Source organism: Pleuronectes platessa, chromosome 17 (genome assembly GCF_947347685.1).
Source record: "Pleuronectes platessa chromosome 17, fPlePla1.1, whole genome shotgun sequence".
NCBI classification, from domain to species: domain Eukaryota; kingdom Metazoa; phylum Chordata; class Actinopteri; order Pleuronectiformes; family Pleuronectidae; genus Pleuronectes; species Pleuronectes platessa.
Genome location: NC_070642.1, coordinates 23,016,163 through 23,035,397, shown reverse-complemented (window position 1 = coordinate 23,035,397; position 19,235 = coordinate 23,016,163). Strand labels below are relative to the sequence as shown.

General features: G+C 48.6%; 1 protein-coding gene across 1 annotated transcript; it reads right to left on the bottom strand.

The window, feature by feature from the left end:
- Positions 1 to 2,808: 2,808 nt before the first annotated feature.
- Positions 2,809 to 17,607, bottom strand: LOC128459877 (rho guanine nucleotide exchange factor TIAM2). Its single transcript, XM_053444802.1, is given in 26 exon segments — positions 2,809 to 4,260; positions 4,381 to 4,468; positions 4,544 to 4,634; positions 4,774 to 4,832; positions 4,975 to 5,083; positions 5,156 to 5,274; positions 5,545 to 5,724; positions 5,827 to 5,935; positions 6,252 to 6,377; positions 6,444 to 6,512; positions 8,320 to 8,600; positions 9,651 to 9,869; positions 10,153 to 10,242; positions 10,326 to 10,398; positions 10,553 to 10,618; positions 12,105 to 12,242; positions 12,355 to 12,540; positions 12,903 to 13,127; positions 13,621 to 13,796; positions 15,096 to 15,164; positions 15,167 to 15,202; positions 15,205 to 15,511; positions 15,680 to 15,778; positions 15,781 to 15,897; positions 15,899 to 16,780; positions 17,510 to 17,607. Coding segments are annotated over 25 exon segments (4,440 nt in total). The 5' UTR covers positions 16,775 to 16,780; positions 17,510 to 17,607; the 3' UTR covers positions 2,809 to 3,728.
- Positions 17,608 to 19,235: the final 1,628 nt, after the last annotated feature.

Below are 19,235 nucleotides of genomic sequence, written 5' to 3'. Positions count from 1 at the left end.
ATGGCGCCGGTTCCTTTGTCGCCTTCGACCCGAGAGCAGCCGTTCACCTGAAAGTGTTTGTTTTGTTTTCTTTGGACGACTGGTTACGTTTGGTTTTTGTTGTACGAGCGTTGGAACAATGCGTCACTCGACCCGAGCTGGAGGCTCCTCAGTGATGATGCTGATCATATCTGCGTGTCCGAGCCCAAGTCACGTGTCACATGACGGTCGGAATCATTCGTGCTTTAAAACAATCAACACGGACCATCAGGTCCTCGTTTGGTCATAAAACCGCTGAGCGGTTCTTTGTGCGGCTGCAGTGTCCATCAAGGTGTCGCCCGTCACGTGACTGTGAAGAATCGCCCACTGCAACCCAGTGATAAGCGTCCCGCCCCCCCGCTCTGTGGTGATGGGACCTAGCCGTCAGTCAGGGGCAGCCTGTTATTACCATAATCTGTCTTATCAGCCTCAGACCTGCACAGACGTGAGCTGCTTCCACCAAACTGCAAACAAGCACCAGGTTCCCTCCAGCGAGCGGCGCGGCCGTGGGAAGACGTCTGAGCCGTGGACGTCCTAATTCATGTTGTTGTGTTGATGTCAAAACAACAAATAAAACCCAGCGGACTGGTTTCCCACCAGAGACGCAGCGGTGACGTCATCGTGGTTCCAAACCAGGAGAGGGCGTTCAAGTGGGCAGCCGGCTGAGGGAGGTTCTGCACTGCGGTGGAATCGAACACACGGCTGAAAACTGGAGGAAGACTTTCTCAGGAGACGTGGAAATCACAGCACAGCTTTCAGAAAAGTTGTAAATAATAAATATTATTTTGTTGCTCTATCTCCGGATGTTTCACCGGCACTGATCCACTGAGAGGAGCCGCTTTGAAATGTCTAATTAAGTTCTGCTTCATTTGTTTATTAAATATCATCTCTGTTGGGCTCGTCTGTTGTTTTCAATATTTAATTTGTTAGTTTAGTTTTTTATGTTAATTGATTAAAAACAAGACCATTTCTCACTTCTAGAGTTTTATTATGAAACATTTAAATTCACTAGATCCAGATTTTTATTTGTATCAAATCTCAAACAGATGAATTCAGTCTAAACGTGTTTGATAATTTTCTCCATGAATTGTTCTCTGAGAAATTTGTGAAAATGAACAAACTCAGTTTCATGGTGATTCTACGAAAACAAACAAAAACATAACGGATGGAATCAATGTGAGATCAATAAAATGAAAACATCTAGGGTTCATGTACTTGTTTGTGTCCTTAACTGACCAATGACAGGAAGCAATAACAATAATGATAAATATTATATTATATTATATATAAATGATTATATATATAAATACATATATATATATATATATATAAACTGTATATAAAGATGATCAGTGACTGTGTATTTTATATAGATTCTTGGCTCTTTCATCCACGGAGTCAGAAATGAGCTTCACATTAAAACAATCACTTCGACCTTTGACCTCAGAGACTCAAATATAATGGTTTTGAATCAAAGCTCATTTGGCAGAAAAATCCCCCGAGACTCAGTTAACCATCAATCAGCTGAGAGGCGGGGTTTAAATGAAGTGCTTTATCTCAGCTGAACACACACAGACACACACACACACGCACACACACACACACACACACACGCTCACACACTCACACACAATGGTCCTCACAAAGATACAACTACAGGAACACACACACACACTATTCAGTTTTTTATATTTTTTCGTTTTTGAAGCTGTGACTTATTTATGTTGTTCTGATTTTAACATGAGGAGATAAACAAAGAGGAACATTAATTATATATAATTAATATATATATATATATATATAATAGTTTTGGATGATTCTAACGATCGCTGTGGATTTAAAGTTTACAAGAATAAAAACTCAAGGTTAACATTTGAATTATTAGGTCATAAAATGATTTAATCTTTAATCTAATCTTGAATAATATCTGTTTAATGTCTCTTTGTGTCCTTACGTTGTTCAGCTGTGTTTATTACAGTAACTTATATTATCTGAATATTCAGGATCTGTCTTTATTCATTATCAATATTATTATTTAGAGTCACAGCTGAATTCAGACTTTTTGGTTTTTAAAGATCTGAGAGTTTAAATATGTAAATACACAAAAAGAAACCAGAAAATATAAAACTCACCAGCAGAGAGCGATGTGATCTACGGTAAGAGTGGACACACACAGACACACACACACACCCACACACAGAGAGAAAGACAAACACACAGAGACAGATACACACACACACACAGAAATACACACGCAAAAACACACACAGACAGACACGCACACACACTCACACGCACTCACACGTCTACTATAGTTTGGTCCATGTCCCATCTGCTAACATGGAGGAGGAGGGTCTATGAGGTTTACTGCAGCCAGCCACCAGGGGGCGATCCAGATGATTTGGCTTCAGTTTTGGGAGGCGTCGTGTCGTCCATCTTTATTTTACAGATTGATAACATGAGATGTTGTGGACACGAACATCCGAGGGCAGAATGTTTGTGTACGACTGATTTAATGAGACAGAAGTTATAAACTAATAAACAACAACGGTGATAACGGCAGCCATCTTGGATTTAGAGGATTAGCGATCCAGAGTCGGAGGTCGTTCCAACTGAAGGTAGTTTTCACAAAATTCATAATTTGGTACAAATGTTGTCATCAGCAAAGTTTTCTTCTCAGCTTTCAAAGTTTATGCTAAGCTAAGCTAACTACCTTTGAATGCAGCTCAAAAACAGACGTATGTTTGTATGTGATTCAATTCCCATCGAGATCCAGACAAAAACATAACGTTTAGATCAATTAACCTTTTTAATTACATATTCCTTCATTTATTGGACTTCATCAAGTCGACAAAAAGATTTACACAAATATTTAAGAAAATAAATTACAAAATACCTGTAGTTTCTGGATCTGCAGCCACAAAACTGAAACAGAAAATATATAAATACAATAATTCAGATTTACAAAGACCCCGATCCAGCAGCTCCAGAGATTCAGATTCAAACTACAACAGAAAAAATAAACTGTACAGAGAGAAAAATTAAGAGAAAAATAAAGACATAAAGACGGGTTCAGTCCAACATTCGTCCTGAACACGAATCCTTCTCAAGTGTTTTGGATCCATGAGTCGGGGAAAGCTTTTTAAAATCAGTTAAATCTACACAGAGATTTTTAAAAACGTGTAAATATTCCTCCATCGTTAAATCTAGTGAACTTGAAAAAGTTAAATAACGATTCTGTTCAGTTGATCTGGAAAAGGTTTGTTCTCTGAATTGATGTTAAGTTCTTCAAGACGAACAGAACCAGGATTCAGCTTGATCCAGAACCAGAACTCCTCTCCTGGTCGGACTGAATCTGGATCGAGGTCCGAGGAACACTTCACTCCTGATTCACACTGAAGTGTCAGAATGAACCACACCAGGTGTGAAGCTGGTTGAACTGATCCGTTGATCGCTCTGCCGATAGGAGCTCTCCTGGAACATCAGAACTTTTCTTATTATTTTAGTTTGTTTTTCAACTTTAAAGTGGAAACTTCAGTTTTGGGTTTTGCAAAGTTGTAGGTGTGTTTTTCCAGATGCAGGTGTTTGTCTCCTGGCCAATCAGACGCTCTGTGTGAGAGCTTCCGTGTGATTGGTTGAGTCGGAGAAGGTTCTGGAGATCGTCGTGACTCAGTTGAGTTTGGACTCCTCGTGTGACGGCAGCTTTAGCGTCAGCCCTGTAGTGAGGGAGCAGCCGGCGTCTGGAAGTCGTAGAAACAGTCTTCGTTGATCATGGACCTCATGCTGTGAACACTGAAGTCTCTGTCCAGCAGGTCCAACACGTCCCCTCCGGGGCGTCGCTGCAGACTGGAGCTCCGCCTCTTCTCGGCGGTCCTCCGGTCGCCACTGGGAGTCGTGGCTCGTGGCTCCGCCTCCTCTGTGACGTTCAGCCTCTGCAGCTGGGCCTCCAGCTCGCTGGTCAGCGAGAGCAGTCGGGTCCTCTTCCCCCCCGAGGAGCCGCTCGAGGCGTGGCTGGGCAGCAGCGGCTCCGAGCAGGTGTCTCCCAGGATGAACCTGCTCTCCTCCGGCTGCCGGTGAGGAGTCGTCCTCTGGGCGGACGCACGACTCCTCTGCTGCCTCCTCCTCCAGGAGCTGCTCCTCTCGGCCGTGGACAGCCTGGACCTCCTCAGCGAGCCGGCCGGTCCCCGCTCTTTGAGGACGGAGGACAGGACTCGCAGGACGCTCGCCTTTGTCTCCAAACCACTGAAACAACACAAGGTCAGATCTGATCTCAGAGCTGCAGGACACACTTTGAAATGTTTTCAATTAGTTTCCTCTGCTCTCCTGTGACGGGGGGGGGGGGGGGGGGGGGTCAGCTGTTACCTGCTGCAGAGCTGAAACACCGTCTCCGGTCGTCCCTCCACCTCCGACCGGCTGTGAACCAGCTCCCACACACACGGGTTCTCTGAGCCTGAAAACACACCACAGTCTGTCAGCTGCAGCACAGCACCACCTGCTGGAGGACGGACACACGGAGCCCACTGACCTGTGATGCTGACTGGTCTGACCTGAACCGCTGACACTGGGATTAACCAGCGGAACCTGAAGGGGTCCAGATCAGCTGAGCGGGAGCTCATCTGTATAAAGTGAATAAAGTGAGTTAACGTTGATTCACTGTCAGAGTCCAGTCGGTCACCTCCGTGGGGGGGGGATTCAGTTTGTTGTAACATACAAACTGACCACTAGGTGTCACTAAATGCAACACACTGGACTCACCGTCTTCTTCTTCAGTTTGACGTTGTCTCGATAAACCAGGATGACAGCGCGTCTGAACACTGACCAAGAAAAACACGTCACACAATCACACTGAGGGACTCACAACCTTCAGTTTAGTTCAAGAGGAACCATTGCTTAGTGTGTTGTGTTGTAGTTGGGTGATCAGTGTGATGTGTGATCAGTGTGTTGTGTTGTGCTCACCGAACAGTGTGAGTTGTGGGTCTCTCCTCACTCGACCCACACAGGGAAGAGGATTCAACCAGGCGACCGCTGAGTGGATCAGGAACTCTCCCATCGACACGTCCGTGACCTGCGACACAAGAACCTTCAGCTTCTTCACATCTGAACCGAGGCCAACATCTGATCATGTGACCTCCATCACCTGTGTGTCGGCTCCGCCCTGTTCCGCAGTCAGCTGATCGAACACGCAGCCGTAGTCCTCGTGGATCTTCTGCATCTCGTTAATGTGACTCGCCACCTTCTCCATCGCCCTCAGGGCCTCTGATTGGACGAGAGGAGACACGACAGTTACTGTCTGTCTGACAGTCACATGTGTGTGTACCTGTCAGCTGTGTGTGTACCTGTCAGCTGTGTGTGTACCTGTCAGCTGTGTGTGTACCTGTCAGCTGTGTGTGTACCTGTCAGGTGTGTGTGTACCTGTCAGCTGTGTGTGTACCTGTCAGCTGTGTGTGTACCTGTCAGGTGTGTGTGTACCTGTCAGCTGTGTGTGTACCTGTCAGCTGTGTGTGTACCTGTCAGCTGTGTGTGTACCTGTCAGGTGTGTGTGCTCGGGGCTCTCGGGGGGGGTCAGGGTCACCAGCTCCCGGAGCAGCAGTGGATACTTCAGAACCCTTTGAACCGGTTTGATCAGGTACGACTCCAGACAGGAAGAGTGCTGATTGGTCGGATTCCTCGTCTCCAAGAAGTGTTTGAAGGCTCTGTCTGTCTTCGCTGGAGAGAGACACACACAGACACACACACACACACACACATCAGTAACTTGGTTGTGTCTGAAGATCACAGTTATTTAAAGGGCTGTGATTGGCTGTTCACCTCGTTCCAGAACCTTCTGCACTTTGATGTGATTGGCACAGAAGCCGCTGTAGAGTTTGAAGTGGTCGGCGTAATAAAGAAAAGATCCTCCCAACGAGAAGAGGAGTTTCTGAGAGACACGTCAAACTTCTGATCAGGGATCCAACTTAAACTTCCATTCAAAAACTTTCACCACTTATGAATAATACTTTTTATTAAAATCTTAATAACAGTTTAAATAATAAAACACACTTAAGAAAGGAAGTTAGAAATAAATAATAGAAACAAAATAGAAATAAAATGATGTAAATAAATAAATTAATGATGTGAATAATAATGAGGTAAACACATTTACAAAAGAAGGTTGATTAATAAAAAGTCCAAGCTAAAAAACTATTATTAAATAATTAAGTGGCGAAAAATCAATAAACCCCAGGAGTCATTACCTTGAACTGCTCAGGTGTTTCCAGGCGACTCAGGTTCGGACACGAGGAGATCTTCTCCTCCAGAGTCTGAAGGAAAACTCTCTGAAAGTCCAGCATCTGAGGCAGGCTGCCGAACAGCGCCTCCATCTGGAGGACACAGACACGTCAGGACAACCCCACGTCTGTTTACAGAAGCTCAGTGGGTTCACGTACCTCTGCTTTGCTGAGGAACGTCTCCGTCTGCAGCGGCGTCAGGTAGACGTCCAGCAGACACACCAGATCCTGAGGGACACGCGTGAACCACGTTAAATCTAATACCTCATTTCTGATTTCACCCGAGGGAAACAACTGGGTAAGACTTCAAATATCAACTTTCAAAGAAATATGAACAAACATTTGGTTTTTACACATGAATGTGATGAAAAGTTTCAATTTACTTTCCACTTTGATAAAGTAAAATTTCACTTGACATTTGACATTAAATTAAAGATGTTCCTGACGTGTTCCTGACGTGTTCCTGACGTGTTACTGAATTGTTCCTGACGTGTTCCTGACGTGTTCCTGACGTGTTCCTGACTTGTTCCTGACGTGTTCCTGACGTGTTCCTGACGTGTTCCTGACGTGTTACTGAATTGTTCCTGACGTGTTCCTGACGTGTTCCTGACGTGTTCCTGACTTGTTCCTGACGTGTTCCTGACGTGTTCCTGACGTGTTCCTGACATGTTCCTGACCTGTTCCTGACATGTTCCTGAACTGTTCCTGACATGTTCCTGACGTGTTCCTGACTTGTTCCTGACGTGTTCCTGACGTGTTCCTGACGTGTTCCTGACGTGTTCCTGACTTGTTCCTGACGTGTTCCTGACTTGTTCCTGACGTGTTCCTGACGTGTTCCTGACGTGTTCCTGACATGTTCCTGACCTGTTCCTGACATGTTCCTGACCTGTTCCTGACGGCTTCCTGACGTGTTCCTGACGTGTTCCTGACGTGTTCCTGACGTGTTCCTGACCTGTTCCTGACGGCTTCCTGACGTGTTCCTGACGTGTTCCTGACATGTTCCTGACCTGTTCCTGACGTGTTCCTGACGTGTTCCTGACCTGTTCCTGACGTGTTCCTGACCTGTTCCTGACGTGTTCCTGACGTGTTCCTGACATGTTCCTGACATGTTCCTGACCTGTTCCTGACCTGTTCCTGACGTGTTCCTGACCTGTTCCTGACGTGTTCCTGACGTGTTCCTGACGGCTTCCTGACGTGTTCCTGACGTGTTCCTGACGTGTTCCTGACCTGTTCCTGACGTGTTCCTGACATGTTCCTGACCTGTTCCTGACGTGTTCCTGACGGCTTCCTGACGTGTTCCTGACCTGTTCCTGACATGTTCCTGACGGCTTCCTGACGTGTTCCTGACGTGTTCCTGACATGTTCCTGACCTGTTCCTGACCTGTTCCTGACCTGTTCCTGACGTGTTCCTGACGTGTTCCTGACGTGTTCCTGACCTGTTCCTGACGTGTTCCTGACATGTTCCTGACCTGTTCCTGACATGTTCCTGACCTGTTCCTGACGTGTTCCTGACGGCTTCCTGACGTGTTCCTGACCTGTTCCTGACATGTTCCTGACGGCTTCCTGACGTGTTCCTGACGTGTTCCTGACATGTTCCTGACCTGTTCCTGACCTGTTCCTGACCTGTTCCTGACGTGTTCCTGACGTGTTCCTGACGTGTTCCTGACCTGTTCCTGACGTGTTCCTGACATGTTCCTGACCTGTTCCTGACATGTTCCTGACCTGTTCCTGACCTGTTCCTGACCTGTTCCTGACGTGTTCCTGACGTGTTCCTGACCTGTTCCTGACCTGTTCCTGACGTGTTCCTGACATGTTCCTGACCTGTTCCTGACGTGTTCCTGACCTGTTCCTGACGTGTTCCTGACGTGTTCCTGACGTGTTCCTGACCTGTTCCTGACGTGTTCCTGACGTGTTCCTGACATGTTCCTGACCTGTTCCTGACGTGTTCCTGACGTGTTCCTGACCTGTTCCTGACGTGTTCCTGACATGACACACTGATCTTTCCAAAGCAGAATTGAAGCATCATGTGACTGACCTTGACGTAGGACTTCTCCGTGTCGACCAGCTCCTGGATGACTTTACGCAGGTGCTGGCACACGCTCATGTGGGCGGGGCTTGCCGGCTGCAGGGTGACCTCTCTGCTGTACGGGTTCTTGGGAACATCGGGGTCTGCAGCTCGGCCTTCTGGGAAGGTCTGGTACAGACAATAAACCCGCTCCATGTTCTGTCGGGAAGCACATATTAAAAATCTGTGATTAGCAACGTTTCAGATTCCAGTTAAACCCAAAAACCATCTGCTCCTCGTTCGTTCAGTGACTTTGAATAACGATGGAACCTGAAGGAAAAGGAAACAGGAATCACGGGTGAACCCAACGTTCTGAGGTCCCAGCAGGCGCCACGTTCATCAGAAGCTCCGAGGACGCACTGCTTCAGACTCACAGCTCCAGAGTTTAGATTGAATGAGTTAATAAATACGTCAACATGAAGAGAAAGAACCAAAGTGAAGGTTTTTCTCCACCATCACATGATGAAAGTAACGTGTTCATCGCAGCCTGAAGCGACAGCGGTGACGTCTGGTGAACAACGACCTCCAGCTTCGCTCTCACTCTGTTTACCAGCAGCACGCCGCCGTCTGCCGGACGCCGGCAGCTCAGGCAGCAGGCCGTCACCCCGCGGAGCTCCTCCCCTCCGTCCTCCTGCTCCTCCACGTCCTCCTCCTGTGGCAGCACCCAGCACAGAGCCCCCATGGAGAGGGAGTGGGACGGCGGGGGTGCCCCGGCTGGGGTCAGAGGTCGCCTCCTGCAGCCGCTGGTCAGGAACAACATCTATGAGTTCTCTGTGGTCGTACGGGTGGAAGCCATTAATCCTGCTCCGACTGTACTCAAACACTCCACACACTCTTGGAGGTGTAAGCCCGGATTAAGTCATGTGACACTGAGGGTGTCTGAGCATCAGGAAGGAGGAGCAGAGGATTGTGGGATTCCTGCAGACGAGCGTACAGAGGAAAGACAGTAACTTCTGCTTTATATGGTTTTATATAGACTTATATAGACAAACTCCTGAAGGGAGGCTCGGAGAGACAGGAGAAAAGGACGTGCTGGTCCATCTGAGTTTACTGTTGTAATACCCACATCGGCCACAAGAGGCAGAAGTGCGCCTCTACAGAGTATCGAGGAACTTGACTCACTTGTCCTGTCAGGTGAGCGTCATCAGGCCCGGGAGGAAGGACGGCGCCCGGAGACAAAACACCTGGGAGAGGGTCGCAAACATTTACACAAATATAATTCAGATAGAAATTAAATACCAGAGGAACGATTTTACCGGTTTGTTTTGAATAAATGAAAAATCCGTCTGTGTTCGTCTTACCTGTGGCCCAGGTGTGGAGGTCAGGGGCCGCGGGCTCCCAGGGGCCTGCAGGTTCACCGGGTTCAGGCCACACGGCGGCGGGTTCCCCCTCAGGGGACTCGTCTCTCCTCAGCAGCAGCTGGAGCTTCTGGTGGCTGAAGAGACTCTGCATCAGGTCCAGGTCGAGTCCGGACACAGACGCCCCGTTCACCGCCAGCACCTCGTCTCCGGCCCTGAGGCCTGGTGGGAAACAGGAGGTCGGAGGGTCAGTCAGGATCATTACAGTTGAGACAAGAAGAAACCGAAGCTGAAACACAAGCTCCAGATCGTCCACAGACCACGTGTTCCTGACTGTGATTCTTTACTGGAATCAAAGATGGAGGCTCGTGACTGCCCCCTGCTGAGAACAAACCCACACTCATCATATCTTTGTTTTCAGAACGGATCAGAAATCTCACAATCTGTAAATTTCCCAGAACCCCCTTCAAATGTAAATCAGAGACACGAGACCCAGATGTCGAACCTTCTCTGGCGGAGGGCCCCAGCGGATCGACCTCGCTGACGTGCACGTGACTCCGCCCGGCGCCGTCCAAGTGGCCTGTGACCACGAAGCCTGCAGGGTCACGAGGGAGCAGGACGTTAACCACGATGTTCCAACATGAAACAAAGAGAAGAGAGGAAGCTGCTGTTTCTCACCAAAGCCTCGTCCAGCGGCGTCTCGACAGATGTGCAGCGAGAAGCTGCCGAGGGCGGAACCTTCATCACACATCTGGAGACGGAGACAAGTCGTCTTCATCACTTATCACAGATTCACTCACATTAGAGTCAAACTTTATGTTTAAAACATAAGAAACACAAATGATGATGATTATTAATAACTAATATTAGTGATCAGTTCAAGTTGAGCAGGCCAGTGAACACACCTGTACAGCTGCAGGACGTCCTGCAGAGGGCAGCACCTCCCCCTGTTTGTCCTCAGAGTCCAGTCTCTGAGGAGGAAACAGTTTGTTCTTTATGTCACATTTACTCTTAAGTCAAAACTAATACTAAAACTAATTTTGTTTTTATATTTAAAAATCATGTTTGAGTTTGTTTTACTGATGAAACACATCTGTTCTGTTTGTAAGCAACAGGAGCTTCGTTAGCGTCCGATCGGTAAAACAGGATGAAATATTCCAACTCAAAGAGAAGAGAGGAGCAGAAAGAAAGGAAAGAGAAGAGAGGAAAGAGAAGAGAGGAAAGAGAAGAGCAGAAAGAGAAGAGAGGAAAGAGAAGAGAGAAGAGAGGAAAGAGGAAAGAGAAGAGAGGAAAGAGCAGAAAGAGAAGAGCGGAAAGAGGAAAGAGAAGAGAGGAAAGAGAAGAGAGGAAAGAGCAGAAAGAGAAGAGCAGAAAGAGAAGAGAGGAAAGAGCAGAAAGAGAAGAGAGAAGAGAGAAAAGGGAAGAGAGAAGAGAGGAAAGAGCAGAGAGGAAAGAGAAGAGAGGAAAGAGCAGAAAGAGAAGAGAGGAAAGAGCAGAAAGAGAAGAGAGGAAAGAGAAGAGCAGAAAGAGAAGAGAGGAAAGAGAAGAGCAGAAAGAGAAGAGAGAAGAGAGGAAAGAGAAGAGAGAAGAGAGAAGAGAGGAAAGAGAAGAGAGCAAAGAGAAGAGAGGAAAGAGAAGAGAGGAAAGAGAAGAGAAGAAAAACAGAGAACAGAGGAGAGAGAGAGAAGATGTGAATGAAAATCAGGAGAAGCAACAGGACAGAGGAGACGGAGCGAGGAGGCATCATGTTGAGAGGAAGGAAGGAAGGAAGGAAGGAAGGAAGGGAGGGAGGGAGGGAGGGAGGGAAGAGTGGGAGGGAGGGAGGGCACAGGGTAAAAGAGGAGCAGAAGAAAGGAGGAGGGGTCATGTGACCGCAGGAGGTGGGAGGGTCATTTTCTGCCTCTGTGGATTAAAACTAAGGGACAAAAGAATTCTGGGAAAATAAAAGGCTATTGAAGCTTTTAATCCCCCCCCCCCCCCCCCCCCCCCCGGAACAGCTGTGCGACCTCAAAGGGCGACAGATGATTTACATGTTCTCATGTCCTCTACAGTCAAGTGAAATGAGTAAAGATGATATTTTTATAACAGTTTTTATTTCAATTTATTTCATTTTGTGAGTTGATTTTTTTAATCTTCCAGAGATGAAGTCACCGGTGAAGAGACCGGACGGTTAACTCCGCCCCTCTGACACAGAGGGGCGGAGTTAGTGAGGAATAAGAGAAAAGAGAGAGTTGGAGAAAGAACCTCGGAGACAGAGTCAGAGACGTTCAGGAACTAAAAAGACGTCCTCACTCTCATCTTCATCATCTTCATCAACACCGACAGGCTCCAGGCGAGTGGACGTGTCCATGGAACCATGATTCAAATGATTGAACGTCATCATAATGTAACTGTATTCACGAGTGTGTGCGATGTTAGTCTCCTTTGTGATGACAGGCTGGCGGTGCGGTCTATTACCTGGGACGTAGAGAGACTGCTGCTTCTGTCCAGCCCGTCCAGCGCCTTCAGAGAGGACGGCAGCCCCCTCCACCGGTGGTTCCCCCCCGACAGAGACCGACCACGCCGTCGTAACGTCCCCTCGTCTCTGCTGCACACCTGAGGAGGAAGAGGAGCCATGCATCACAAACACACAGAGGTTGTGTCTTCACTCGTCCGGTAGCGAGAGGACACATCGTCTAATATTCTCAGAAGCAACCACATGTCTCACCAGGGCGTGGAAGGAGGACACGGAGAACCCTCCCAGGCGTCCCAGCAGGCTCTTGGAGGCCCGGCTGGCGATGGCGAGGAGGCTCTTTGGGTTTGGGAGCTCGTCGCCCTGCAGACTGGAGAGGTAGCACCTGAACCTGAACAGATCCAGGTTCAGTTTTTCCAGGTTCTGCTCCCACTGCTTGATCTGAAAAGGCCGATCTGATCATCATTGATTGTGTGTCTGCCAGTAACTCATATGTAATCTATTACTTCTGCAGATGGTTGTTGGTTCAACTGGACATTCTGATTAACCTCTAGAACGAGCGCAGCATCGAGACGTGGTCACGTAACTTGAAACGTTTAAGTCAGAGAAGAGAATCAAATTGTTTCCGAATCATACGACACTCTACGTTGCAGAAGTTGTTCAGCCCCATGCTGGTGGGTGAACTGGGCTCTTTAGTGGTGGAGCAGCGCCTCCAAGTGTTGAACCTGGAAGTGACAGCTGTAACTTCACACGGAGGAAAGAGGCTCTGGTCGACTGTCGATGTGAGATGTTGGTGCACTGACCTGGCTCTCCACGGCCTTCCTGTTCTTCTGCTCCTTGATGACGGACAGCTGCAGCTCCGCCATCTTCTTCATCTTCCCGTCCATGTCGATCTTGTGCAGCAGCGAGCGGCTCCGGCAGCGCAGGAGGCGCAGCGTGTCCTCCTTCCCCTGACGCCTCGCCAGCAGGGAGGCGCCGGCAGAGTGGACGGAGGTCACCCAGTTCTCCAGCTCCGTCTGGTTGGTTGCCTGGAAGAGTCAAAACACAATTAGCTTATCTTTAAGTTAAAATACGATGAGCTGGAACAGTTACTGACAGGAAGTGTTAGCGACGCTTCTGTGTTCACCGCTGCTAGTCGAGTCATGTGACTGATAAGAACCAATCAGGGAGAGAGCGTCTGTGTCATCGTTTACTCAAGTCTTTTATCTGAGCTGTTTGACCATCGCACAGATTGAGAAACCTTCTGTGTTTGTGTTATATCATAAATGTTCCCTTGTTCCCTCAAAGCAGAGGTGGGATGGATGCAGATAGTTTTCTTCTTCCTTCATCGTGCTGCTGGTGGAGAGAAACCACAACACGACGTCCTGTTCGTCCACAGCGTCCTGGGACTGGACACATCAGGAGGAGATCTTGGATCTCAGGCAGAGCTCAGTAGATTATTCCTTGTGCACTGAACTGACCTCTGCTGTCATTTGCAGAACAGTGTAGATATCAATATTGATAAAGAACAGGTTCCCTCACCTGGAACAGGTAAACGTCTCCATATGCGTTGCTGAGACAGAAGACGTGTTCCCTCTTGGGATGTTCTGGGACGGCCTGGACGATGCTGTCCTCGGCCAGCAGAGCGTAACGAGGAGAAAGGTCCCGCTCGGTCCCACCGCTCCTCCCGTACGTCTCATGAAGCAGAAGAGTGCAACCTGAGGGGAGCAGAGGGTCAGAGGTCATGGACGTGGTTCTTTACCAAGAAGGTGACAGCTTCCTGTTGTTAATGCATCAGAACAGGACTCATACACCGTGTCACTTCCTGTGAAACAAACATATTAGTCCTCAGGTCATTGGTCTACAGGTCATTGGTCGTCAGGTCATTGGTCGTCAGGTCATTGGTCCTCAGGTCATTGGTCGTCAGGTCATTGGTCTACAGGTCATTGGTCTTCAGGTCATTGGTCTACAGGTCATTGGTCTACAGGTCATTGGTCTTCAGGTCATTGGTCTTCAGGTCATTGGTCTACAGGTCATTGGTCTACAGGTCATTGGTCTTCAGGTCATTGGTCTACAGGTCATTGGTCTTCAGGTCATTGGTCTACAGGTCATTGGTCTTCAGGTCATTGGTCTACAGGTCATTGGTCTTCAGGTCATTGGTCTTCAGGTCATTGGTCTACAGGTCATTGGTCTACAGGTCATTGGTCTACAGGTCATTGGTCTACAGGTCATTGGTCTTCAGGTCATTGGTCTTCAGGTCATTGGTCTTCAGGTCATTGGTCGTCAGGTCATTGGTCTACAGGTCATTGGTCTACAGGTCATTGGTCTTCAGGTCATTGGTCTTCAGGTCATTGGTCTTCAGGTCATTGGTCTTCAGGTCATTGGTCCCTCAGGTCATTGGTCGTCAGGTCATTGGTCTACAGGTCATTGGTCTACAGGTCATTGGTCTTCAGGTCATTGGTCTTCAGGTCATTGGTCTTCAGGTCATTGGTCTTCAGGTCATTGGTCGTCAGGTCATTGGTCTACAGGTCATTGGTCTACAGGTCATTGGTCTACAGGTCATTGGTCTACAGGTCATTGATCTTCAGGTCATTGGTCCTCAGGTCATTGATCTTCAGGTCATTGATCGTCAGGTAATTGGTCTTCAGGTCATTGGTCTTCAGGTCATTGGTCTTCAGGTCATTGGTCTTCAGGTCATTGGTCTGCAGGTCATTGGTCTTCAGGTCATTGGTCTTCAGGTCATTGGTCTTCAGGTCATTGGTCTTCAGGTCATTGATCGTTAGGTCATTGATCGTCAGGTCATTGGTCTTAAGGTCATTGGTCGTCAAGTCATTGGTCTTCAGGTCATTGGTCTTCAGGTCATTGGTCGTCAAGTCATTGGTCTTCAGGTCATTTGGTCTTCAGGTCATTGGTCTAAAGGTCATTGGTCTTCAGGTCATTGGTCTTCAGGTCATTGGTCTTCAGGTCATTGGTGGATCACCTCATGGAGGTAGTGGGCGTAACCTTTCAGTGTGGACCCAGTAATGCCTCCCACCTGCGGCGTGCGACGAGCTCCATCTTCCCGTCCTTGTTGACAGTAATCAGAGGTTGAAGAAAAGCCATCCGGCTCGTCGCACCACGCCTGCTCCTTCTCGAACAAGACGTCCAGCTGCTCTATTCCTCCCAACTCTACCCCTCCATCCATGTCCTCCTCCTCCTCCTGCTCCTCCTCCTGCTCCTCTTCTTCGTCCGACAGCTCCTCCTGGTCGGCTGCACCGCTGCAGCTCGTCTCCAGCTCCTGCATGAAGTTCTCGTAGATGTTCCGTCGATGGGCGTCGCTGATGTGGTTCAGGCCTCTGGAGCCACATGGAGGGTGGAGGAGGTCGGAGGTCGACGCTGCGCTGCGACCGACCAGCTCACAGCTCAGCCCGGTGACGGAAACATCACTGGGCTCCTGACGAGAATCACACAAGTGGTTTCAGATATATTGCTAACAGCTAACTTCTTAAAGATAACTTGTAGTATATTCAAACAGTTTTAGAAAACTCTTAAAACAAAGAAATATTTTGTAATTATTAATAAATGTGTTTTCACATCCATCCTTTGTTTTGAAAGTTCTTACCTGGATCCGTCTCTTCTTCCTGCTCAGACTTCCTGTCCAGTCGCTCAGTTGTCTGATTCTGCTCTTCAGGAAATCTTTGCGATTGTTCGCAGGTGGCAGGGGGCGGTGCTGGTTGACTCGGCCCTGCGGCAAGGCAGCGTGAGGGAGGAGAACCCCTCCTCCTCCTGACTGACGTCATCCGGCAGCGTGGAGGAGGAGGCGGCCCATGGGGGGTGTGGTTGCCGTGGGGAAGGCAGGCAGCGTGTTGTGGCTGCTGCAGACGCTGTCCAGTGACGCAGCCGGGGATGAGACCAGGCTGAAGTCTCTCAGGTCCGGCTGCAAGATCACAGAGTCCCCGATGCCGCTGTCCTCTGTCCGGCGAGAGGAGCAGGTGTTGTAGCCTGCGGCGGGGAAGAGGAGGGTGGAGTTAAATCCAGGTGAGACGACCTCTACCTGGGCCGAGAAGAAGGTGTTGAAGACACCTTGTTGAGGTGTGGAGGACACTTCCGTACGGGTAGAGGAGTAGGTGGGGTTATCCGCGATCTGCCCGCAAACAAACACATTGTCCGCCAGCTCAGTACTGCCCCCCCATGGCGAGTCGTACCAGGAGCCGTCAGAGCTGAGCGAGCTGCCCTTACTGGTGCGGAGGAGGGGTTCGGCCACTGAGGAGGCAGCTGTGGTGGAGATGGCGGGTACGCCGGTTAACCCCTGCGGCTCCATGGGGTCGACCCTGCTGTTGCTGAACTCCACCCTCATGCTGCCATCTTTGCTGAGCAGCACTTTGGGGCTGCCGCCGCTCTCCACAGACTTCCGCTCGCCACCGATTCCGTTACCCTCTCCGCCGTTCTCCGGGTATCCAAACTGACTCCTGCAGCTCCCCCTGCTGTTCCTCTGAGGAGACGCAGCTCTCAGCATGGAGCCTCCTCTGGGTCCATGTTCGTAATGCCAGGAGGAGTTCTGGTTCTGACAGCTCCTCCCACGGCTCCTGCAGCCGCCCTGGCTGCTCCTCCACCAGCTGCGAGCTGACGGCGCCTCCTCCTCCCGGGACGAGGACCTGAGCGAGCAGGAGGGTTTGGCGGCTGAGACGAAGCTGGTGTGACTGTCGGTGTTTCCCATCACGACCTGGAGCCAGAAACACATCAAACACACTCACTTTAACGCACAAACACGACAACAACCACGATGGGCACGGTCAGTTCTACCGCCAGGGCTGGATCAACCTGTCAGAAGTCCTCGGGGCAGAAATGATCAGTGAGCCCCCACTGCCCCCCCCGTTCCTCCCCCTCTCTGTGTATGAATCCTGTTGCTTTTGTTTACAGTTTAAATTAATGAATTATGAGTTTTGCTGGAGCTCACCTATCTGCAGTCCATTTCCATGGCAACCAGTTACATTCCCAAACAGACAGTTGAATATTTTACTGTTTGATGTTAATTTAAAAAGTAAAATAAGATAAAATGACGTGACACCACCATTATAAACCAATCAGACCGCCTGAGGTGCCTGACAGCCGGGGGCCACTCTGTTGCTGTTTCAACTTTAAGGATGGAAACAAAAACAAAAACAAAAACAACAACAAAGTACCGCTCCGCCTCGTCGTCTAGTACATTCCTGTAGTAACGTATGTTTATACACTTAACAGGCCAGAGTTTAGAAAGTACTTTACAAAGTTACTACAACAGCTGCTATTGTCGGAACTATTATTAATACTGCTACTGCTACTGCAGTACACACACATGAACACATCACATGGAACATCCTGTGTGGACTGAGATCCTCACATGAAGCTCAACTTCACAACTTTACTCGTATTCATCAGAAAAATACAAACGGAAAATGAAGAGAAGTTTTACCTTCTTGTGTTTGTGTCTCGGTCCTGCTCCCTCTCTCTCCCTCTCTCTCTCCCTCTCTCTCTCTCCCACTGATCCTCTCTGTGCCTCCAGCTGCTCCCCCTCTCTCTCCTCCAGTGTTTGTCTATGGCGCTCGCCCGCCTCTCTTCACTACAGCTCATCTGTTGGGGGAGAACAGAGGGAGGGAGGGGCTTCAGCACACAGACCCTCCCTTTGTAGCCCCCCCCCCACACACTTCCCCTAAAGCCTATTCCATGACGTCTCTGCTGAAGTTTTTTTTCTTAAACCAAACTTCCCTCTGGTTTCTGTTTATTTTGGTTTTTCGTGGATTCTGAACGATTTTCTCTTTGTTTTTTCTCTTTTCTTAAATCCAGCCTCTTTGGACTGGAGCTGTTTAAAGAAAATGTCCAATCACAGGTTTTTGCTTTGACAAAGAGACGTGTTCCAGAAGCTTGATATCAAAGATAATGTTGGGACCTGACGAGTCTGAGTCCAGATGTTTGTTCAGGAACATTCAACAACTTGTTCTTGTTGAGTTGAGTGGTTCCCTGTGAGTGAAGGTTCTGTCCTGATGTTTCATCCCTCGACCGGTGATCAGATCATGACCTCATCTCTTTCCTTGTAGTTTTACTAAAAACCATAGAATGTTGAACATGATCACAAATAATTATGAATCCAGACGTCGTCTCCAGAGGCTGAGGCGAGCATTTCCTGAGAGGTCAAAGTTCATTCAAAGACTGGAGGTTGTTTTAACAGAGAGCGTGGCGACGCCCATCCTGTCCCACAGGTCAGAGCTGAGGAATGGGGGGGGGGGGAGTAACACAATGTACAGCTGAACTCTGAACGCATCACTGACCTTTGACCTTTTTCACTGAAGCTGGTGTCAGACTCCAGGTCAGATCCAGAGCATCAGATCCTCCTCGTGGTTCAGGTGACAGGTGGAGCAGCCGGGTGCAGCACTTCTTCACCAGACACTTGTTTCAGTTTCTACATGTTTGTGTCCCGTGTTAGAAGCTGCCCCCCCCCCCCCCCACCCCCCCCCCCCCCACCCCCCACCACTCACTCAGTGAATCAGTGGAGGATTGTTTCTCCTCTGCTGTTCACACTGCTCCTGGATTCACACTTTATTCAGGAGCTCAGGAGGAGGAGGAGAACCTGAGTGTGATCCTCCAGAGAAGATCCAGAGACCTGAGGAGCTCAGTCTGAAAGGAGAAAACTCTGTCGTCCACCTTTGTCTCATCTTCGTCCGGTTGGACATCTGCCGGCTCGCAGGCCCCCCCCACCCTCGGCGAACGCTCCTATTCTTCACAGACAAAGCCCCTGGACCCCTCCCCCAGACGTGAGGCCGACGTATTGAAGGAATTTATCAGAGTGGAATTGAAAAGAATTTGATTAAAGCTCGGAGGAACTCCAGCTGCTCGCTAAGTGGACGAGTCAATGAGTTTTTTATAATCTTCTGACGTCAGTTTACATCTAATGACAACTTCCAGTTTGATGTTTAATAATCAACTTAACCTGGTGAAAAGTGGCTGGTGGATTCCATTAAAACTACACTGAGCCTGATGGGGGTGCTACACTGGTAAAATATGAATATGGAATCTGTGATGGATTATACACTTTCACAAAAAGAAGGAAAACTTCTTTAGTGTTTAATACTTTGACGTCAGATTTTCCTCACAGACTAAACTTAATCTAAATAATAATTAGTCCATTCAGATATTAACGAATC